Source organism: Mastomys coucha, unplaced genomic scaffold (assembly GCF_008632895.1).
Source record: "Mastomys coucha isolate ucsf_1 unplaced genomic scaffold, UCSF_Mcou_1 pScaffold2, whole genome shotgun sequence".
NCBI classification, from domain to species: Eukaryota; Metazoa; Chordata; class Mammalia; order Rodentia; family Muridae; genus Mastomys; species Mastomys coucha.
The window spans coordinates 4,712,985-4,737,435 of NW_022196902.1; the positions used below are offsets into that span (position 1 = coordinate 4,712,985).

Consider the following 24,451-nt stretch of genomic DNA (forward strand, 5'->3'; position numbering starts at 1 on the left):
AAAAGAATCCCAGTGCGATGACAACATACATAAAGGGGGTGGGGTTCTCAAACAAGGCATTTGAAAAAAACAGCAGAACCAGGAAGGTCATTCTCTGATCTTCCCCCCAAAGAAACTCATGAAGCCTCTGTTGCTAAGTGTTGAAAGTGTCCCAAAAATTGTGTTGGAAATCTAATCCCTGGTGAAAGATGCTGAAGGATAGAATGTTATGACATGATTGGGTAATGTGGACTCTGATACCATCAGTGGATTAATGTTCTGGCAGAAGAGCGCCTGATGAGATGGATGTGTGTAGCTCTTTCTCTTCTCCCCTCCACCTCTTTTGTGTTATCCTGAGTCTCCTTCAGCATGCAATAACCTAACACAACTGTCATGACCAGTTGCAGGTTTTCATCTTGGATTTCTCACACTCCAAAACTATGTGACAAGGAACCAGCTGTAGTTTGTAAACCACTCGTTTGGAAGTGTTCTGCTATGGTAGCAGCAAACGTCTTGATATTTTTTGAAGACATAGGACATGGAGCGGCATCTTTACAAGCAGACTTTTTATTTCTCTAGGGCCAGAAGCTATATCAGAACCTCTTTGTTCATTTAGAATTCTCTGTCTATTCCTCATATAATCCTGAGCATTGAACTAAATAGGCTTCCCCATTTTCCTGGGTCTGCATTTCCTCATGAAAGCCCCAGACTTAGGGAAACTTGCTATTAAATGAACTTGTGTGCATTTGATAATCTCTCTTCAGCTGTGAGCTTAAAAATAGGAAGCAGAGCTGTTTCTTTTCCTTCACTTACATTATTCCCTTCAGCCTCGCCATCTATTGCCAATGTACTATTGAAGCTGTTCTAAAGCCACAATATCACACAGCTATAACCTGTCATTTTCTTAAGTGTCCTCTTACTTCAATTTTGGTTAATGTTGGGATGTAACTACACCTTAAGCCTTGCTAAGAACTCAAGGCATTTTTCAGTCTACAAGAAATAACTTAGAAGGAAAGAAAATCTCTGTTAACTGGACTCTTTGAAGTCTCCCTCTCCCTCGTCTTTTTTTTTTTCTTTTTCTTTTTGCTTGGGGGGTGGTGGATACAAGTTTTCTTCACCCCAGTACTTTCATCTCTAGCCCTTTCATCCACAATAGGGTTTCTTCAGCATGAGGAAAGCCCATGACAATCACAATACCATAACTCCTTGAGAATTTCTTACTGCTTTAAACTGAAATTATGATTGTCTAAGTCTAGAGCTCCTAAGCGATGGCAGAGTCATAGGTAACAACTCTTTGGTAATTAACCTCAGCTGTGCTCTTGTGCCAAGGCAGCACCTGACTTAGCACTTGATGACTCAGACTGACCATAGCAGAGATTCTAACCCTTTCCCATTCTCCTTAGCACATAACCCTATTCAGTGCTCACTCATTGCACATGCTCTTATAAATCATGTGTATCCCACCAGGCTGAAATCTAAAGATACACTATTACTGATTCAGCCATCATGGAAAATGGTCTGAAATCCTTTAAAGAAGTTAAAGGACCAATGCAAGGTGATCTACTTCTAGACACAAATCCAAGGACAATAACATCATGATCTCAAAGAGGTACTACTGTACTGTAATGTTTACTGTAGTAGCATGCGTAGAAGCTGAGAGAGAGAGAGAGAGAGAGAGAGAGAGAGAGAGAGAGAGAGAGAGAGAGAGAGGACACAATGGAGCAGGGGGAATCTGAGATTTTATACTGAGTGAAATGACTCAGATATACAAAGACAAATATTGCATGATCTCATTTATACAAAGAATGTAAATAAATGACGAGTCAAGCTGATAGTGGAGAGGGTAGAAAGGTGATTCTCAAATCTGGAGAGGTTCAGAAATAGAAAGACATCCAAACTGTCAGTTGTAACATGAGTGAGTCCCTCAGTCTCTGTACATAGCATTGTAGCTATAGTTAAGAGTTTATGCGATAGGATCAGAGGTGAGGAGGACACATCTGTCCCAACACCTGGAGTAACTAGGAACAGCAGGACCCAGGCACACAGGAACTCTGCCAGCCCAGTGGCATGAGTTCCTTAAAGTCTGTCTGGGCCAGTGCTCTAAGCAGACCTTGGGTGCAAACTCGGCAGCCAGTCCCATAATACCCAGAGGAAGCTCTACTCCCAGGCACTCTAACTGGCCCAGGATCACAGGATCACAGAATCACAGGATCCCAGAAAGGACAGGTCCCAGTCAGATTTAGCCAGAGCAGGTAGCACTAGAGATAATCAGATGGCAAAGGGGGGAGGGTGTTGGAGTGGGGAGTAGTGTAAGAAAATAAGTAAAAGAAACCAAGGTTACTTGGTATCATCAGAACCCAGGTCTCCTGCCATAGCAAGTCTTAGAGACACCTGAAAAGCAAGATTCAGATCTAAAATCATTTCTCATGATGATGATACAGGACTTTAAGAAGGACATAAATAACTCCCTGAAAGAAATACAAGAGGACACAGGTAAACAGCTAGAAGCCCTTAAAGAGGAAACACAAAAATCCCTTAAAGAACTACAGGAAAACACAATCAAACAGGTGAAGGAAATGAACAAAACTACCCAGCATCTAAAAATGGAAATAGAAACAGTAAAGAAATCACAAAGGGAGACAACCCTGGAGATACAAAACCTAGGAAAGAAATCAGGAGTCATAGATGCAAGCATGACCAACAGAAGACAAGACATAGGAAGAGAATCTCAGGGGCAGAAGATACCATAGAAAACATTGACACATCAGTCAAAGAAAATGCAAAAAGCAAAAAGCTCCTAACCCAAAACATCCAGGAAATCCAGGATGCAATGAGAAGACCAAACCTAAGGATAATAGGTATAGAAGAGAGTGAAAACTCCCAATGTAATGGGCCAGTAAATATCTTCAACAAAATTATAGAAGAAAACTTCCCTAACCTAAAGAAAGAGATGCCCATGAACATACAAGAAGCTACAGAACTCCAAATAGACTGAACCAGAAAAGAAATTACTCCTGTCACATAATAATCAAAACACCAAATGCACTAAACAAAGAATTTTAAAAGCAGTAAGGGAAAAAGGTCAAGTAACATATAAAGGCAGGCCTATCAGAATTACACCAGACTTCTCACGAGAGACTATGAAATGCTGGGCAGATGTCATACAGACCCTACAGAGAACACAAATGCCAGCCCAGGTTACTATACCCAGCAAAACTCTCAATTACCATCGATGGAGAAAACAAGATATTCCATGACAAAACCAAATATACACAATATCTTTCCACAAATCCAGCCTTGCAAAGGATAGTAGATGGAAAACAGCAACATAAGGAGCAAAACTACACCCTAGAAGAAGCAAGAAAATAATCTTTTGACAAACCCACACAAACATAATTCTACTTCTAACAACGAAAATAACAGGAAGTAACAATTACTCTTGCTTAATATCTTAATATGAAAATTAATATTACCAACATATCCTAAGCAATTGAAATTCAAAAGCATTAGGAACTAGAAATTTACTGGGTATCATCTGATGGTCTCTCTAATTTGGTAATTGGAGAAATAGGTCCAATATTGTATAATCCATATATACTTTCTGCTTGTTTGTACCTGACAGTGTCTTGCTGTGTACAACATAAAGGTCTTGGAAATCATGCTTCCCCTATCTCAGCCTATTAGTAGGATTGTTTAGTTAATGGTTTTACACTATACTATGGTTTTCAGAACAGCTTCCATATTTCAAAATTATTTGTACAACCAAAAGAAACGTAGACAATTAACTTGGGAGGTGGCTTGTAAGAGAACAACAAAGAATGAGACTGAATGCTTTGCTTGATGTTTGTAACTCTTGTATCAAGTTTGAAGAAGAGGACTTTATAAGTTACTCTTTCTCTGAGATGAGTGCTTTTCCAAATCATCACAGCCAATGAGCCAGATTCTTACCCTCACCTAATGTCTGTGCCACCCTCCAAGCAGAACCATTGTTCATTGAAACAGTTGGTGAATGACTTCATGGATAGACCATCTTAATACACACACCATTTCTTAAATGAATGTAACCTGTTCTCTGTGGGCTGAGAATGAAGACAATCACTCCAGTCAAATAGCTTTGACCATAGCAGGAAATATGTATCCAAAAATCATACCTACAATTCATTCCTTGGCAAAGCAGAACTGTCAACTCTTTGCTTAGCTACTCTGGAGGTAAAATCCTTTGGTGATATGAGGGTGGTTGAAGTACAGCCTTATTATAAAACTTGATCTTATTTTGGGCTTGTACCACAGTAAGAGCCAAGATTTTAAGCTCTACTAAAAACAAACAAACAAAGAAACAAAAAGACTTTATATATTTATGTTCATTTAAAAAAACTAGTAGTGATGTATTATTTTAAAATATACAGTTAATATGTTTGGAGTTATTTAAAATTTATATTGAGAAAATGTATGTATTTTCAGTATTGCTGTAGATAGGCATCTACATAAGACTGTTAAATAGATTGTTGTTTTATATCAAACAACTTTTATAATACTCATTTTTATTGTTATAATATTTTAATTATAAATTTTAAATAATATGACAAAATAAGAAAAAAGAAATGTATTGCAGATATTGAAGTGGGGTCTCTGCGAGGAGTTGGGGTACAAAAGCGAAAGGGTAATTCTATTTACCTAAAGTATGTTTTTAAATGTTAACAAATTCAGATAAATTGAAATTATGTATCTTTTCTCATTAAAAAAAAAAAGTGTATGCTGAGTCTGGTAGGGCAGACCTGTAGTTCTAGCCTCTTAGAAGTCTGAGGCTGGAAGACAGCAAGTTCAAGGTCAATGTGAGCAATTTTGAAACCCTATCTCAAAATAAAAATGCCTTTAAAAAGATCTGAGATGGAGCTCTGAGGAAAAGTGGTTTCCCAGCATGTGTGAGACTCTGAGATTCATCCCCAGTAATGCCAATTCCAAAAACAAAACCCACCCAAAGAGAAATGGTGTATGGATGAAATTGTAAAGTAACTTTTTTAAAAAAGAAGACATTTGCATTCTCTAATAGCATGAATTATTTTTCTAATTCAAATTAAATTTTGGTTATTTACAGCAGCAAAGTATTTAAAGGAGCCTGATTTTCATTACAGAGATATGATTATTTAAATGTGCTGAAAATTTTATCTGAAGGCAATAGCAGTTAAAGGTAGGATCCTTAAGGGTAGATTACATCATAGATAACATAAAGGGTGGATTTGATCACAAGAGCTACTTTTTAGCAGCGAGGATTCCTGATACAGAACATGTTTGGACCTCTCCCTCTCTTTCACACAGGTGTTGTCTTGCCCTTCCATTTCCTACCATGAAATGATGCAAGAGAGTCCTGGCCCCATGAGGTCCCCTCCAGCTTAGATTTCCCCACTTTCAGAAATATTAGCCAAGTATGAGAGTCTGCTCATCACACACCACCTTTAACATCTGTAATGTTACAGCAGCATAGAAGACTATAAATGTGGTTGCTGAGTGTTCCTTGAAGGTCCACATATTAAAGGCAATCTCCAGTGGGTCCTTATGGAACCTGGCAGAAGGCTTTTTAAGGTGAAGCCTGTTGGGTAGCCAGGTCACTGGCATGGTGATCTTTAAGGGGCTGGTGGGACACTGTTTCTGCTCCTTTTCTCTGCTCTCTGGCTAATGCTGTAAGTGGCTTGTTTACTGCATGCTTCTACAATAATATACTATCCTTACTAGAGGTCCCAAGCCTAGAGGAGGCTATGAGGAGTCCTCTACAAGTATCAGTTGAGTCATTCTGGGGAAAGGTAGGATGCAAATGAATAGAGAGAGAAAGGGGACACACACTAACTATAATCTAAGTCATGCTATCACTTGAACAAAAACTTTTGTTGAACTGAATGAAGGAATTATTAAGGTACAAATTTGGATTATAGAATAGTAATGGGTAGTAAGAGTTAAAACTAATTTTATAAAAAAAAACAAAACAGAAAAATTCCACTCCATTTCCTCATGTAAATATTTTATTAGTAGTATTATAAAATACCTTCATGAATCATAAGAGCTAATTCATACCTCATTAGCCTTCCTACATCTAAACACAAACACTGTCACAAGTAACAAGCTGATAGGTTGGGGAAACATTTGGGGAGTTCAGAGGGCTTCAAATGAGGCTGACAATCTATACTTTTTAGCAATAAACACACTGAGAAGGGTAAGATGCGACCTTGAAGGAGAAAGAGAGGAGCCAGTGATATGAATGGGCCATTTTCTTAACCAGAAATGAAGATGGGTTGTGAGAACTGCAAATACCATGGTGCTTATGGAAAGGTCACAGCCATTTAATGCACAGCGTCACTATCATTTAAGTGAAAAAAAAAAAAAAGAAAAACTAACCTAAGCCCTGTTTAAGTCCACCTTTAAAGGCAGACATTAAGGTAAAGACGGATGGACCATAAATACAGCTTGTTTATAAAGAAGAAAGGAGAAAGGAAAAGGGAAATATCTAAAAGGTTTAGGTGAAAAACACTGGAACATAATTAAGTCATATTATAGCATTTAAAGCAAGAATATGCTTCTAAGACTCAATTCACAGATACATCTACAGATGTTAGAAAAGGTTATAAGTTAAGCTCTGTAGTAGACTGATTGTCTAGCATGCTCTGTAGTGGGTTTGCCTAGCTCTGGGTTTGATCCCTAACACAAAGCAGATAAAAATGAACTACAAGTTGTAGGTTAAATGTAGAAACTAACCCAGATAGGATTGCCACATAATTTCAGGAAAAGATGGATTGATCCCCTCCCCCACCATAAGGCTGATACCATTCAGGAAATTAAAGGGCAAGCTGGAATCTCAGAATGAAAGTCACTTGGAAAGAACCACATAAAAGACATAGTTTGGGATGGCTTAAAGCAGTGCTTCTCACCCTCCTAATGGTACAATCCTTTAATAGAGTTTCTCGTGTGGTGGTGACTCCCAACCATAACATTATTTTCATTGCTACTTCATAACTGTAATTTTGTTAGCTATGAACGGTAGGTAATACAAATATCTGTGTTTTCTGATGGTCTTGGTATTCCTAGTAAAGGAGCATCCGACCTGAAGGCGTTGTGACCTATAGGCTGAGAACTGCTGACTTGGAGCTGTGTTTGGTTTTACTAATGTTGGTTTTTAAATTCAACATTAGTAGTGGGAAAGGAGACTTCATACATGTATTAGTGGTTACAAACAGGCTTCCATCTGCCAATGATTATTAAACATTCCTTGCTTTCAAATTGCTTAGAAATGTAAGAAATTTATTAGAAATTATTGTATTTAATGAGAATAAAAACAGTAATTTTACATCATTCCTCTAACCTTATCCACTTATCTTGATTTTCCCATTTAATACTAGATCTTTATAATCAGCTCTCTAAATTTCTAGCTATTATCATGTAAATATTAGCATTATACTTCTCCCCACTCCAAATCCCTTATAAGGACTTGAAGTACAACCTGACACTATTTCACGAGGCCTTTGTTCTCCCATTGTCCCTGTCATTAGACAGAAGGCCTAGCTAGCTGTAGAGCTACCATGCTCAGAACATCCCCAGCTTAGTTTAATGGTCCTTTATTGTCACTTGGAAATTCATGGTAACTTTTGGACCCGCCTTTTCATTTTTCTCTGGGTACTTCAGTTTAGGACCCAGTGCTTGCTCCTGTGTCTTGTTTGAAGGACAGGTTTCACTTCGATCCTACACCTTCTTGTCAGCCTCTTGCCCACTATCAGAGCACTTTCTAAGATTGCTGCTTCTTCCTTCTGCAATGCCTAGGTTCAGGTTCAATCCAAAGGTTAAGTTTCTCAAACCAGATCTGGCTTCTTATCTAAAATGGCTTCTCCCATCTCCTTATTCTGCTTTTCAAACATAATCACTGCATCCTTAAACATCTCATTTCTCTGTTTCCTTGCTCAGTATCACCTAGTCTCTCTTCCTGTATAGATAACAGTGGGCACATCAGTCATCTTGTCTTTGCTAGACAACTGACAAACCATTAGAGTTGACTCTAGAGACAGATTCTCTCCTGATTTAACTAAGGTTAGAGTTCCTAGCCTTCTAATCTGTTGAATTTATGACCTATAAAAATAAACATTCTCAGTTCAAATTGTCCCATCCATCCCCATACCATCCTCTTTTTTTTTTTTAATAAAAAGATATTTTCTTTATTTACATGTAAATTTCTCCATTCCCAGTATACCATCCTCTTTTAAAAGACTTGAACAGGCATCACTTGATTTCTGATAGCTCATGGCTGCATACTTCTTATGACCTCCCGCTGCATACATACAAGTAGATACCTTGTAGAAACTATGCTGCTCAAGCCATTTACTGTCTGCTATAACCTAATGCTAAAGATGAGCCCTGACCACTCCCAGGGGACTTATCAAAAAGGAATCAGGAGTCTGAACCCTTGATGTGGTCCTGAAATGGATGGATATCATCCATTATTATCATGTAAAGATTAGCATTATACTTCTTTCCAATCCAAATCCCTTATAAGAATTTGAAGTACCACCTGACACTATTTCATCAGGCCTTTGTTCTCCCATTGTCCCTGTCATGTAAATAATAGAATTTTTTTTTATCTGGAGTTTTTCATTTGATTTCAAACTCTTAGAACTCAGGAGTCTTGCTCTTGAGGACCTAGAAAGCCATTTCTCTGAAAGGAGATTACTAGGCAAGAAGGCAACGCCTCCCAATTTTTATGGAGATTTATCCTAACTTCTCTAACTGGAGACACAGCTGGTCTCCAGCATCACATTGGCTGCCTTTTGTCACTTTTCTCTTGCCTTTCACTTAGCCCCACTCTCTGTCCTTCTCTCTGCCAAGCCAGTACCCCTCTAGCAAGCTCAGATACTTCTGAGCACTATACTATGTGTACAGACATACTCCTCACTCATACATGTGGAGTCTACTGATTAAACTGTCCATACCCCTTCAACTAGCAGCTAGCTTCAATAATCATGCAAGACATATAGTAAGAATTCAATATTAGTTTGGTTAGTAAATAAATTGATAACTGTAATAAATACTTCCCCAGCTTCTTTGGGAGCATATTTTCCTAGTTAATGTTGGACATCAACATTATTTCATCCATTATGATTCAGCAACATTTTCTAGAAATTTCCTCTCCACATGAAAGAGTCTCTATTTACTTAAAATAAGACACCAAGAATGGGAAAATTATATGTGCATATTTTACAAGTACTGCTGCCTTTGTATAGATTTATGATCCAAAAACTTACTTAATTCTCTAAACCAAAGAAAATATACAACTCTATAAATAAATTTTGGCACAATCTGGAAAGAAACTAAGGAATAGCTATTGACAGAAAATGAGGATAATCTTAGGGCAAAGCAGCTTTAAATCAAAGGAACCATATAACTGTGTCCAATGTTAGGGGGTTATGGCAAAATGAACACATTAGCAAACATGACTGTATCATATGGTGGCAGAGACCTCTTTCGGAAAACAACTTGGCATCAATTATTTTAGCCATAGAGATACTCATATTCACTGTCCTAGATCACCCACTTCTGGTCATTTGCTCAAAGGAAATATAATTTATATAACACATATAAAATGCTACCTTCTCAGTAATGCTCTTAAATGCTGTTTATAGGAAACTAAAGACCTAAATTTGAGAGATGGTTAGGCCAGCTATAGCAATTAATCCACTTAATACTTTGTGCCGGGAAGCTATGGTCTAAGGAAAAATGGGGGGCTGGGAGAGGGAGGAGATGGACAACTATTATCTACAAAATCAAATGAAAAACTCCAGATTAAAAAAATTCTATTATTAGCAAGCACGGTAGTGCATGTCTTCAGTCCTGGCACTCAGAAAGCAGACAAAGATGGATCTCAGGAAGTTCAAGACCAGTCTGGCACACATAGTGAGCACTAGACCATCCAGAGCTACATCATGAGCTACACACAATACCGTCTTTAAAAATAGTAAGTAAAAAGAATATATGCAGACTTACTTTTTATAAAATTAGAATATGCTAAAATATTAGAAGGTAGTTTGTTCAGAAACTATAGGTATGGATGATTTTTTTATTTCTCTATTTCTCAGTTTTGATTGTCTATGGCTTTTTTTTTCCCAGAAAACATCCTTTAAAAGTTTAAGAGGAACATGTTTTTTTCACCAAGTAGTTTCATCTTCAGCATAGATAGTAAGTCCGTATGAGTTCTTCATATGTTTCCAAAAAAAGTTAAGTTGAAAACACGTATTTGGAAAGTTAACAAATTATATTTAGTATCATGTAGAATTTTTCTTAATTTGACACAAGAAACACTTATACTTACAAGGAAAAAAAACAACAAAATTTACAACCATACATTCTTGAAGGTTTAAAAAAAAAAGTTAAGTAAAAATTCATTAGATAAAAGGGTCATTACTAGCCAGGAGTAGTGGTAGCACACGCCTTTAATCCTAGCACTTGGGAGCCACAGGCAGGTGGATCTGTGGGTTCATGGGTAGCCTGGTCTGTAAAAAGAGTTCTGGGACAGCCAGAGCTACACAGATGAACTCTTCTCAAGAAACAAAAACAAAAACAAAAACAAAACAAACCAATCAACCAGCCAGCCAACCAATCAACCAACCAACCAACCAACCAACCAACCAATCAACCAAATAAATAAGGAAATAAAAATAAGATTAAAAAAAAAGTGATATAACTGGCCAGTTGATTCAAAAGGTACTCACCGGTATGCAGTATTCTACCATTGGGTAATGTAATTTGTGGCCCTTTGCTGTTCTTCCAGAAAAGAAGCAACTCTGGCAGACATCATAGTTAAAATGCTTTAGGCTCCTGTACCTGCGATGCAGAAAAGAACTGGTATTACTCCTGCTACTTAACCCAAACCTGTGCCTCTGTAACAGCAAGCTTCGCAGTAAGGAAGCCAAGGGTGCGTCTGCTACAAATGCAAGACTGCCTCTCCGTCTCAATTTTGAAGTGACAGTTCATCTCTCCAACAGTGGGAGAGGAATTTAAGGATCTGGAATTTATTTATTTATTAAAAAGGATCCCAGATTATGGAGGAAGGTAGAGAGACCTTGCTCCTAAATTAGGTGTTATATGCTTTTTAGTTAATTTTTTTTCTTTATTACTGAGATTTTGAGGCAGGCATACCATGAAAGTTGATAAACATGTGCAAATGCATCTAAGAGTCTGAAAACATGCTTGCACATGTTTACACATGATGTGAAGTGTAGTATCAATGTCAGAAGAGTCTGCATGAGATCTGAATGTGGACAGAAAAGTTATGAGTTTGACACACATCATTTTAAAATATCAACAAGACTACTCATAAGAAATGAACATAAAATTCCTTTACGAGAGCACTGGTTTCTACCCTGAGGATTTTTAGGTTTTGTTTAAAATAGTCATTAGGAAAACATACATATACACACACACACACACACAGAGAGAGAGAGAGAGAGAGAGAGAGAGAGACAGAGACAGAGACACAGAGACACAGAGACACAGAGACACAGAGAGAGAGAGAAACACAAGAAATACCCTGTAGCCAGCAACAAGTTAAATAAAACCTTGATCATTACATAGTATTGAAAGAAATTATATTTTAAGCCTCTCATAGAAAGTAACACTGTGCACTGTTGTCTATTTGCAGAAAGAACACTCTTAAGTCTTAAACTTCTACGGAGTCTGAAAGGAAAACAGTCCCCAAATCTTCCACTCGGTTTAGATGACTAGGGGAAGTAAGAAACATACGTTATAACTGTATCTATAGAGGGACATTTTAAATGCCAAGACTAGCATGGTCAAAATAGAAAGACACTGTAAAGGTTGTGAGAAGCTAATATACACTATCAAGTAACGAATGGCTTTTAAAATGACATGTGAAACTGTTTGCAAGTTATCTGAAGACAATCTATTTATACTAGCTTTGTTGTGGTCCTGGTTTGACACATCAGTTACACTTATAGCTTTTAACCTATTGTCACAGCTGGACGAATATGAGTGGCATTGTCTGCCCTTGTGGGATCTTCTTTAGTACAACCTTTCCCTTTTCTTCACCAGGGAGAAACTCTTGCATTGTCAGCATATTTTAGCCATGTGTGTTACTAAAAATACTCGTTCTCAGTCTTGCTTGCTGATGGTGGTAAGCAGGACAATACAGGATGTCGTCTTGGGCAAGGATTCCTCTTGGGATTTTAAGGGATCGACTCAATGGGAAGAAGGGCCTATCTTTTCCTTCCCTTCAAAAGTTGGAAGTGACATCCAGAGGAGGCAATTTGCTAGTGGAGATCAGCATGAAAAGTCAAGTTATGGGTTGGGTATAACAGAGATCATAAAGGCAGAAATGAGCGTCAAGAGGACCATGCAGCTCCAGTCTTGGCATATCTACCTTTGCATTTTGTTCACATGAAAGGAGATGAAGCCTGCCTGTCATTCATGCTGCTGTGGCCAGCTGTGTGGACTGAAATGAAACCATTCTCATCTCGGTAAACACCTTATAGATCTAAGATTTCACTAAAACCCAATTTGAAGGACTGGAGAGAGAGATGGCTCAGCAGTTGATTATTCAGTGTGCTTCCAGATGATTCAGATGCGATTCCCAGAACCCAGACAGTGGCTAGAAAAGAATGTGGCACACTTATTCAAGAAGTAATGAAGGAATCAACATGAACAAACACTCCAGCTGGTGAAGACCAAGGTCCTCGAAGGTCTTAAGACAATGGTACAGACTCCTCTAAGGTTTTAAGTAAACGTCCTTGACACAGTGAGAAAACAAGATGGACTGAGCATTGCAGGCCTGGCTTAGCCAACTGTGAAGACCTAAGTTCAGATCCTTCAGAATTGGCATAAAGGTGCTGAGCCAAGTGGCATGCACCAGTAACCCGAGATAATCTGAATACTTGGGAAGCAGAGACAGGGTGATGCCCGGGACTTGCTGTTCACCCTAGCTGAAGTCAAGCTCAAGATTCAGAGAGAGCTCTGTATGAAGAATAAGGTGGAGAGTCACTGAGAAAGATGAAGATACATGACATCAACCGCTGGTCTCCGTGCACATGCACACACATCCAGGAGTGTATACATATGTACACATAGAGAAAAAGGTATGGGATGGAGAAAGAATAGACTTAATCAGCAGTATTGATGAGTAGGTGAAGTGTAGAATTGATCACAACAAACTTAGCAGATGGAATAGTTATCAGATAACTTCTTGGTTCATATTTTACATATTGCTTTCATCTTACTACGTTTGATCCCAGACAACTTGGAACAACCAACAAATTTGATGAAGACTATACATGTACCTAGTCTACAATGCAATTATCCCACACGGGTATCCCTATGGCCTCAGTGAAAAGATATTTATAAAACTTTCCAACTCTGGACTAAAGTATTACAAATAACTACAAGAACTAAAATAAGTTTGTGTATAGATTGTGAGAAGGAATAGTACTTTAGAAAGATGGATGATGCGGAGCATAAATGTACTCCAGAGACAAACCACCAAGCAGGAATAAACGGGAAGGGATCACAAGCATGCCACTGGCCATATGAGGAGAGCAGACCATTGAGTTCTGACTCTTCTTAGTTCTTCTCACCTGAACCCAACAATCGGGCATTCTTTGCAGATGTTGCATTTGGCCTGATGTTTCGCAGTCTCAGCAGCTGCCACACGATGCAGAACCGGCAACCACACCATGGACTGGGGTTCCAAATGCATCCAGTCTATAAACTCCTTCACACTGATTTCTGGCTTGTTGTTATTCTGGGGGGAGAGACAGAAAGTGAAGAACAGCTCTTCAGTGAAGCTGCAGCAAGTGCTGCGGCAAATTGGCAGGAAAGAGAAGTCAAGTGACTCCAGGTCGGCCAAGACACACATAGGTTCTTTAAGGTAAGAAAATTCTACAAACTAAAATTAGAAAAATACAGGGGGGCAAAAAAAGCAGCCATTGTCATATGGTAGTGGTAGTGGTGGGGCAATTTCTTAGTGCTCAGAGTTTGTTTCTTATTTGTGGGTTTTTTAATGTTCATACATACAGGTATATTTGCATGCATGTTCGCATACATGCAGAGGCCAATGGACAACCTCAGCTTTCATTCCTCAAGTACTGTCCTTCTTGTGTTTGAGACAGCATCTCACATTGGCTGGAATTCATGGGTAGGCTAGATTAGGTAGCCAATGAGCCTCAAGGATCTGCCTGTGTCTGCCACAATGATGCTGGGATTACAAGGGCGTGCCATGTGCTACTACTACACCTGGTTATGGGAATATAATCTCAGGTCCTCACGCTTCTATAGCAACTCTTTACAACTGTGCCACCTATCTAGCCCCTCCATGCTCAAATTAAAAGAAAAAAAGAAAGAAGAACGCAAAATGAAAAACCACATGATTCCAGGTAATCTTTTCATATCCATTCTTTAGTTCTGTAGCCTGAGTTTATCTAAGATGGTAAACATATGAAGATTCCTCACCTTCCAAACAAGTGCTTTACAAATGTTTCAAAAACGGAGTCATTGCTACACTCTGCCTCTGTTCCGTCAGAGCATCACACTAGAGGCAGACCCGCACAAATATGCCTTATAGGCTCTCTAAGCTTATCAAGATAGATTCTGTGAGACAACTCAAGTCTTCCTCGAATCCTAATGCTGAATGATTGTGTGTGAGAGCAGAGGTAAATTCCACCAACTGCCTCTTCCCACAGTGGCTGAGGTCATTCCGAGCACTGACATATATGACTATAAATCATATTTAGAAAAAAAATCATTTAGTATTTTTTTTATTTCTAAAATAAGAAAAGAGGCCATTATAAAATGTAATAACCCATGACATTGATTCTCCTCGAAGATACAGTATGAGCATTTTTTTTTTCTCTCAGCAGTGATAAATCATTGGCTACACTTTGGAAAAATATCTGTAGGCTTCTAACTTTATACATATGGATGACATCAGTAACATTTATAAATGTGCTTATGCACCATAAGCATTTAAAAAAGAAACTGTGGCTCTTGCTCAGGTGAGAATTAGCAGCTCAGATCAGTGCAAAAAATTTGTCCATGACTTTGTGCATATACTCTTTGAGAAAAGATGGCGGTTTTTGTAATGCTTTCATATCTTAAAGGATATTCTCTACAGAGAGCACTAAAGCATTTTTATTCCTTCAATAAGCAAATATGTATCAAAGTCAATATGAGGTTCAACGTATTATTAAGGGATAAGCAACCATCAGATTGTTTATGTTCTTCTGAAGTGCATGAGGCAAGCCCCTCTTTCATCAACAAGAAAGTGCTATTAGAAAGCTTTCTTTGGCACATGTCAAACCTGCTGGAACCTTGATCTTCAGGTTCTCAGCCTCTAGAAGTAAGGAATAAACATCCATTGTTCATAAGCCACCCAGTTCATATATTCTGCTATAGCCACTTGAGCAGACTAAGACTGGATAGATGTGTGATAGGCACAGCTTTGTCTCCAGGAAGCTTAGGTGTACAAGGAAGAAGCAATACAAACCAATTAATTATACATCTCAGTATGATGTCACACTGTAGTGAGCATGACAGGGCAGAGGATGTGAAAGTGGGGAGAGAATCTTCACCTGATAGGGCTTACAGAAGACATTCAGAGGACTCAAGGGTCAAGCCAAAATGTAAAGACAGAACAGAACGAGTGGGAGAAGAGAGTGTGTATACAGAAAGGAAGAGCATTCTAAACAGAAGAACGAATGTCCGAGAGCATAGAAGCAGGAATCAAGGAGTGAAGTGAGTGTTATGAGAAGCTGAGCACAAGGAGACAGGTTGCAGATACAAGGACAGAGCCAGCCAGCGTGTTGCAATTCAGACACTGCACTTCAATTTATACTCCCTGAAAAAGATGTACATCTATCCAGGTTTTACTATTCCTTGACTGAAATGTGACTCAAATCATTGACTTACAGGGCAGATACCCCAAACCTCCACTATTTGATTCTAGCACAACTGATTCCCTTCTTGGAAACATCATTAAGTCCCATTCTCAACACACCATACATACCCATAATGCCCATGCCTACCTGCTGGAAGCAGCTGCGGACACTGGGCTCAATGTTACTGCCCCCAAAGGCTGCAACTTCCCCCAGCTGCCTAGGGATCTGGATGGCGTCGTGAAGTAGCAGGCCAAGCTGCCGCTGGTCACACATCTCTGTTGGCCCTGCCACCTCCTTAAAGAGACCTATAAAGAGGAAGAACAAGATGTTACCATATACCTACTCAAAAAGTTGTCTTCTTTAAAGTGTTATCTTCAGTGAGATAGATTGAACTATGTAAACTTAAAAGCAAAAACCAAACCAAACCAACCAACCAAACAAACAAACAAAAACAAGGAGTGATATGTTCTAGATCAGGTGTCTCTTTAGTACTAAGGCTCTTAATCTGCCATCTGTAATCAGAACCACGTCTTAGAATAATCTTTTGCTATAGATTATTACATAAAATCTGGTCATATAATAGAAAATTACTGTTTTAAGAACTACAAATAAATACACATTGGTTAATTTTATAGTCTAAGATATTCCCTAGAAAGAGCACGATGCAAAACAAGGGTTCCCTTATGATTTACTAAAGCAGATAGTTATAAAGTATAGCTTCAAATTTACAATTGATTTATCAACTTTTTTGTTCACTCACAAATTCAATATTCTATGCATGAACATTTCATCTTCTTTTAGGTATGTTTATGTTTATATCGCCTTTGTATTATAAATGCCAGAAATATAAGAAGGTTTAGTTTTTCATTTTAGGAACTTAATAAGTTATTTTTGTTTTATCTTCTGTAATGAAACATTTTTCTCTTTCAATTTTAAGACATAAAAATGTTTATAACCTTTGCCTTTCTTTGGCTTTTCCATGCATAAGCAAAGCAAACACTGCTTTGTTTTCTAATATTCTTAAGTCAACAACATTAAATCTCCTTTTCCCAGTATATTTATCTTTGACCTATTATGGATAACATTTTGAGGGTTATAATTAATAGAAGATTCTCAATGAAGAAGCTAATGTAGTAAAGGAAGTTACTTTTTCTGCATGGAGACACATCTAATTTAAAAAAAAAAATTCTCGACACATTTGGGAGGCACTGACGAATTGTAACGGTTCAAAAGATATACTACTTAAATGTTCATCATGTGATGCTAACAAGAAGAGGTGTAAATACTAAAGATGTGCTCCTAAACCATTTTCAAATAATATCCAATACACAGATATAATGTCATTCTCCTCCTGTCAAAGGGGAAGGATGCTAGTTCTAACAGTGTCAACAGTGAAGTTCCAAACTGAAGCATTCTGAGTGATATCGACACAGTAATTATCATGAAGTACAGTTTTAATTACATAAGCACAAGCAGGGGAAGCAAATTCATCTGAGATAAAATTAATTACTATTATCATTTAGATTTGTTTAGCGCTCCACTTGTTTTGTTATTTAAAAAAAAAAGGCTATCATATCCCCCAAAACACTGGTCCAGAATTCTTATCAAGATGCTTCTTGTGCATCTATGTGGGTGTGTAATGATCTTTACAGAGAGGTGCACATTTTTAAGAGCATCAATTCTGCCCAACGCTCCTAAAAAACGCTCATAAAGACGCTCATAAAGAAAAAGTGTATAGTGCATAGAGAAAAAAAATGACACCAAGTACTACCTACTTATTGCTATAGTCAGACACAAGAGGCAGTATGTGGAAGATGTGTAGAATGGGCCACAACACATTTTCAATTGAGAGGCTCTGCCAGAGCCTGGCCAATACAGAGGTGGATGCTCACAGCCAACCATTGGACTGAACACAGGGACCTCAAAGGAGGAGTTAGGAGAAGGACTGAAAGAGCTGAAGGGGATTGCAACCCCATAGGAAGAACAACAGTATCAACCAACCAGACCTCCCTCTCCCAGAGCTTCCAGGGACTAAATCACTGACCAAAGAGTACATATGGAGGGACACATGGCTCCAGCCACATATGTAGCAGAGGAGTCCCTTTTCTAGCATCAGTGGGAGGGGAAGCCCTTGGTCCTGTGGAGGCTAGATGCCCCAGTGAAGGGGAATGCTAGGGTGTGAGGTAGTAGTGGGTGGGTGGAGGAATACCCTCATAGAAGCAGGGGGTGGTAATGAAATAGATGGTTTGTGGAGGGGGAACTGGGAAGAAGGATAGCATTTGAATGTAAATAAATGTATGTAAGTAAATAAAATAAGAAAGAGAGAGGAGGGAGGGAGGGAGGGAGGGAGAGAGAGAAAGCAAGAGAGAGAGAGAGAGAGAGAGAGAGAGAGAGAGAGAGGGAGAGGGAGAGGGAGAGGGAGAGAGAGAGAGAGAGAGGAAAAGAAACAACTAAGAGGGCTGGTGAGATGGCTCAGCTGGTAAGAGCACTGACTGCTCTTCCAAAAGTCATGAGTTCAAATCCCAGCAACCACATGGTGGCTCACAACCATCTGTAATGAGATCTGACACCCTCTTCTGGTGCATCTGAAGACAGCTACAGTATACTTATAATAAATAAATAATAAATAAATCTTTAAAAAAAAAAAGAAACAACTAAGAGACAAACTTGAAAAAAAAAAATCAACCCAGAGGAGATCCAAGGGGCTCTCCAAAAGATGCTTGCTGACTGTGCTTCTGCTGATGCCAGCAAGCCTCTGGCCATTTGCAGGAAGGCACATGGAATGTCAGAAACCACTCCAAAACCATTCTCACTAAGTCACAAATAATAGGCACAAGTAGGTTAAAGACTCTAATATCAGCCACTGCAAAATGTTTTTCATATGGAGGTTTCCTGCCACTGAGGCTAATGAGCAATTTGTTTTGAATATTAATTTTAACAAAGAAAATAAAAATGAAGAGATGTTCCCACAACACTGGGAAAATCAAAGGTGGCAACAGAGTTGCTCAAGATTTCAATATAAGAAGCAAAACTGAACCTTGGGACATTTCCAGGGCCTCAATATTGAAGTAAAGATTTAGATCAAAGATTTAACCCAAGAGATTTCTTATTTAATTATGTCCTGAAGTGACATCCGTCATGAGTTATATAGACTAGTAGAAACTTGCAATGCAGGGGCCTCTGCTTCCTTGCCCAAATGTGAGCACTTAATGCTGTTTTGCAGAAAATGCAAATCTTGAGCTTGAATTTGCATTCATTTTAGAGTCCATTCAGCACTATGATGTAACTGTTACTTTTAAAACCCCAAGTCTTTTGGGAGCATATGAAAAACCCCGAATCACAGATGATTAGTAAGAAAATCTTTTCCTAATTTTGGAACACTGATTTTTCAGAAATTCTTTCCTTTCCTAATCAGTTTAGAAATGGAAAGTCCTTAGCCTTGGAAATATCTTTTCCTGATAATGGTGAAGAGTCCTGAAGTTCTAGACAAAGGGCCATAGACAAAACTTTATGTAAGGCTTGTATACGGCTTCTTCCCTTCCCTCCACATGGCTTGCAAGGCTTAGACACCCTTAAGTATCCTTAACTCCTGGTTCTACAATCAGCTTACGCTCTGTACAAATCCGTAAGTCTTTCCTGAACATTCTTGTTAACTTCTGTAAGAAAATCATGCCTTTGGGTTCTAGGCTTGACACTTAAGTCAAACAATCTAAGAGTAATTCCCAAAATTCATGATGTTGAATGCTTTTAGAAGAAACACAATTTAGTTAGGTTATAAGAACAATGATCAAATACCTTCATTTGGGGGAAATTTTTTTCTTGATTCTGGGGATAGGAGCAAGGACATTGCTTAGCATGTAATGGACCACTGAGCTATTAATAGACCCTCATACTACTACTCCTTGTACCCATCTTTTCTCTTCTGATGTCTTCCTATTCAAAAATTATTCTCCACTCTCTCCTCCAAATGCAGACTTATCTGCACAGAATCATCTACAAATGGGCTTGGCAGCATGAAGTTACATTTTTTTTATAGACAAATGAAACTAAACATGTTGTCACCATGGTGATAAGTTTGGAGACACATGGAGATGGTGATCATTTACTTGACCACTGCTATTTTTGACAACTTGTAATATATTACCTCAACTTCCTCCCAATGGTACAACTGTTGGTCTCATATCTTACTCTCTGGTGTGCAGCTCAGTGTACCAGGAAATAGAGTAACATTAATTTTGGCTAGAAATACTCAAGGGGATCAAGATACCCATCTAATGACACTTGGTCACTAAGTGGGAGAGATATAAATACAGTTCCCTCTCTTGAGCATGCCAAGACATTGTTCAGTAATCGATAGCTAACGAGGCACCAATGGTTTACTTAAATAACTGGAAATAAAAGTTAAAAGCATCTATCATTTTATAATGTCCAAATTACAAAATAACACTATTTAGAACAAATGGTAATAAAACTTTTAGTGCCTCTTACTTTTTTCTTTTCTTTTTTTCTTTTTTTGCATTAAACATAAATGGTAGGAAGTGGGTTTAATGCTAAGGTCCTATTCCTCAAGTGGTTCTTGATTGATCAATAAAGATACCAGGGACCAATGATTGAGGGTAGGGTGGAACACTTAGTGATGCCCAGGAGGACACAGGGAGAATCTGGGGAAGAAGAAAGAGGCAGTAGTGGCAGGCGATAAAGCCAACCAGCAATGTGAGTTTTCAGTTGCAGTCATTGAGTTAGCAAAAGCAGTTTAAGATCAACTGGAGAGTATGTGTGTTGTTTTTCTTTTTTCTTTTTTTCTTTCTTTCTTTCTTCTTTTTTTTTTTTTTTTTTTTTTTTTTGAGACAGGGTTTCTCTGTGTAGTCTTGGCTGTCCTGGAACTCACTCTGTAGACCAGGCTGACCTAGAACTCAGAAATCCACCTTCCTCTGCCTCCCAAGTGCTGGGATTAAAAGCATGCACCACCATCGCCCAGCCTGTGTGTTATTTTTCTATCCGTGGATGCAAGGGAATCTGGGTTAGAGCTAGTAGTGTGGTCTACCTGGAGCTTAACGTGGAGTAGCAAAAACTACTCGCTACAATAAACAGAGAAATGAGATAATTTTTTAAGAGAAAAGAAAAAGGGGTTGTGGAATCAAAAAATGTTGGGTCTACAGATATAATACTCATATATCTATGAACAGTGGATTTAAAAAAGTGCACATGGTAGCCCCCACCCCAAAGTTGCTTCTAGTTCAACACCAACATTTTAATGGGTCACAGAGCTTCTGATTAGATTCTTGACCTATTTTAGCATTAAAATATTTTGCTCACCTCAAAAAATGGGAATTGTAATATCTACTAGAATATTCTAATATTTAAATGGATGCATATCTGTGCTTAGTTCTTACTGTATCAGTGCACCTCACCCTGGCCCTGAAGTCAGCTTTTCAAATCATACAAATTCTCTTCACATTGTCATCTTTGTCCAAACTGGTACACATAGTAAGGATCTCCAAAATGGAAGCTAGCATTACAGCAAATTACATAAAATCAGTGTCCAGTAAATTTAGATTATCATTAGAAGCACTAATGGTCTTACATACATCTGTATTTTTCTTCTAAGAGGCCTTTGGAGAGAGACATCAATCCAATCTTCAGACTCTGTACCCTAATTTTTCCAGTCCGGCCCCTGAAATTATAAGATGGGTTATATGCATTTAAAACTGTATACAGTATGTTGAATGCCATTTTCTTGAGAGTTAGCCACTGCATGATAAATGTGAGTTAAAGATATAACTTTTTTACTTGGTTTTAACAATTACTGCTAAACCAACATCACAACCTCATGACAGTTCAATGTCTTTGAACAAGTCCAGAAAAATACACTGAAGTCTTTTTACATATAACACAGACCAAGAACACATGAAAGGAATATAACAACAATCATAACACCAAATAGATTTCATTTTAAGAAATGCTACAAATGAAATCTGTTGGTTATCAATGTAAAATCAAAATACATGTCAAAGCTACACAAAGTATACAAGCATGCTATACAAAGTATGAGTGCACCTTTACATAACAAGAGAATACTGATAAATTAAAACGTAAACATAAAAAAAAAATGCAGAAAACTATATGTTGAAGACTCAGTGCTTATGAAACTTTATAACTTGCTATCATCATTCACTTTCATCTCTGCCAATGTAGCCTATAAATTACTATTGCAATTTTAATAGTGAATGGTTTCAAATAGGGTGGTGTGATATCTGTATTAGGAGAAGCATGAAATTGTAATTAAAAATGGGATGTATTAATTAATCAGCTCTAGGAAATACTTTCACACTAAGCCAGTGAGACAACATTTCAATTTCACTTAAGAATTGGATATGTGTGTGTGTGTGTGTGTGTGTGTGTGTGTGTGTGTGTGTGTACGTGTGTGTCATTATTCCAAATGTCTATCAAAGTATTAAGCTGTTAAACTAGCACTGAGATGGGGAAAAGCACCATAAAATTAAAATTAACAGGACATGATCTTTCCAGTGGAACAACACACAACCCAGGATAGGATCCTTTTTTGTTCATTTGTTTTTGTTTTTTTGTTTTTTGAGACAGGGTTTCTCTATATGCACTGGCTATCCTAGAACTCACTCTGTAGACTAGGCTGGCCTTGAACTCAGAAATTTGCCTGTCTCTGCCTCCCAAATGCTGGGATTAAAGGCATGTGCCACCACTGCCCGGCTTCAGGAAAAAGTCTTATCACTATATTTATTGTTTCATAATCTTCATCCCCTTTCAGCTTTGGCTTATTCTCTGAAATTTCTTAGATTTAAGGCACACATATCCAACACTTAAAACACATGAGCAAATGTTCACTTATTATATGGGCACATAAGACAGTGTAGTTGTGTGAATGAGTAATGCTAGTTTTTGAGCTATGTCCCTGGTTTTGGTGCTGTCTTGGGTAGGTTTAGGAGGTATGTCCTTGCTGGAGGAGGGATGTTATTGAAGGTGGACTTTGAGTCCTTGCACTCTGCTTGCAAAAAAAGGAAAGCAGGCTTAAATTATGGCTAAGTGTGGTAACAATGCCTGGACTCTGACCATTCAACAGGCAGATAAATTATAAGTTCTAGCCTAGCCTAGTGATAAGAAATACCAGCCAGTTTCAAATAAACTGAGCCATACCTCAAATCATGTTTCTACTTAATAAATATTTTTAAGGTTTTCCAAATTATCACAGGAAATAGTATTTATTCTCTTTAAGAGCTGGAAAGTGTTTATCCTCTGAACACAGACAATTTACTTTTAGAAAATAATAAAAGTTAATGAATGAATGTGCTAAGGGGTTGGTGCAAGAATGCGGGTAAAAACAAAGCAGTTCTTTAAAGGATACGAAGGGTGCCAGTAGAGCTGACCTCCAGGTCTAGTGGGAAAACAGGAGAGATACATCATCAGGAAGACAATTGAAAATGTCAATCATCTACCTAGTCCACCACCATCAGCTCTAAAGGCTTACTGTAATCTAAGATCTCAGAATTGTTCTGTGAACTTCAGGAACAAGAAAAAGTAAAGAACTTGATTCTTACTCAATAACCTCACATACTAGCTAGGGAAGTAAGACAAAAGAATGACTACAGAAAACACAGTATCAACCCTTATGTGTGGAAATGAAAAAACAAATACAAGATGACCGTGGTTGGTAGGTTTTAGAGAGGGCACTTAAGTAGTTCCCAACCTCTCTCTGTTAATAAAGAAATTCAAACTCAAGGCCTGCAGTTGGAGCTCAGTGTCAGAGTGCTTCTCCCACATGGAGTGGGCTATCCCTAGTTAATCCCTAGTACTGTCCTCCTCCCTGTAAGAAAGAGAAGATTACAATCAGACATGAGATATCATAGCAAAAGCCTGAGTAAGAGAACACAGGCGTGGGTGTAAACACACTCCCTCCAAAATGTAGGGTGTGGTGAGCATTTATACGCAGGCTCAGGGGCTGATTAATCTGTGCATACATGGGGCCATTCTTGACTGTTTTGATGTCAAGTAGGATATCTAATTGGAGATGTATCTGAGAGCTAATAAGATGTGTAAGTGAGAGATCTAGCCCAATAGCTAAGTATTCAATTCCCAGGACAGTTTTTGTAAGTGACTTCTGAAATTAGTTTAACTGTGAAGTTAAGTACCTTCAAAATTATATTCATCTCAGGGTAGAGGGGAAATATGACTTACTATAACAAATGAAGCTAATATTCTCTATAGAGAAAAAAAAAATGTTTGAACCAAGTGTTCCAGACTATTGCTCTGAAGCATGATTTAGATGGTTTGAATTTCCATTAAATCTCGAAGGAAGATTGTGAAATTAAGACTTTTGAACCTGGCAAGATGAAGATCGAGTGAGGCTGTGAATTCATAAATGGAATCAATTTGATTGCTACAGTTTATAAAGCCCCTTTCTACATATATTAGCTTATTTGCCCTTCACATTCACCTTCCATGTGGTAAGTTGTGCAGATATTTTTACCTAAATTTTCCAGATACTGAGATGCCAAAGTTAAGTGGTTGCCAAGTAACGTAGCAACCAG

The 24,451-nt window shown here is 38.2% G+C and overlaps 1 protein-coding gene across 11 annotated transcripts in view; it reads right to left on the bottom strand.

Moving 5' to 3' along the window:
* Utrn (utrophin) overlaps positions 1–24,451 on the bottom strand; it is a 509,106-nt gene that overhangs the window by 47,067 nt on the left and 437,588 nt on the right. For all 11 annotated transcript variants that reach the window (XM_031380393.1, XM_031380398.1, XM_031380394.1 and 8 more), the window contains 4 exons: positions 21,479–21,564; positions 16,038–16,195; positions 13,593–13,759; positions 10,719–10,830 (listed from right to left, as the gene is read on the bottom strand). In XM_031380393.1, coding sequence (XP_031236253.1) covers positions 10,719–10,830; positions 13,593–13,759; positions 16,038–16,195; positions 21,479–21,564 — 523 coding nt within the window. The remainder of the gene's footprint in view (positions 1–10,718; positions 10,831–13,592; positions 13,760–16,037; positions 16,196–21,478; positions 21,565–24,451) is intronic.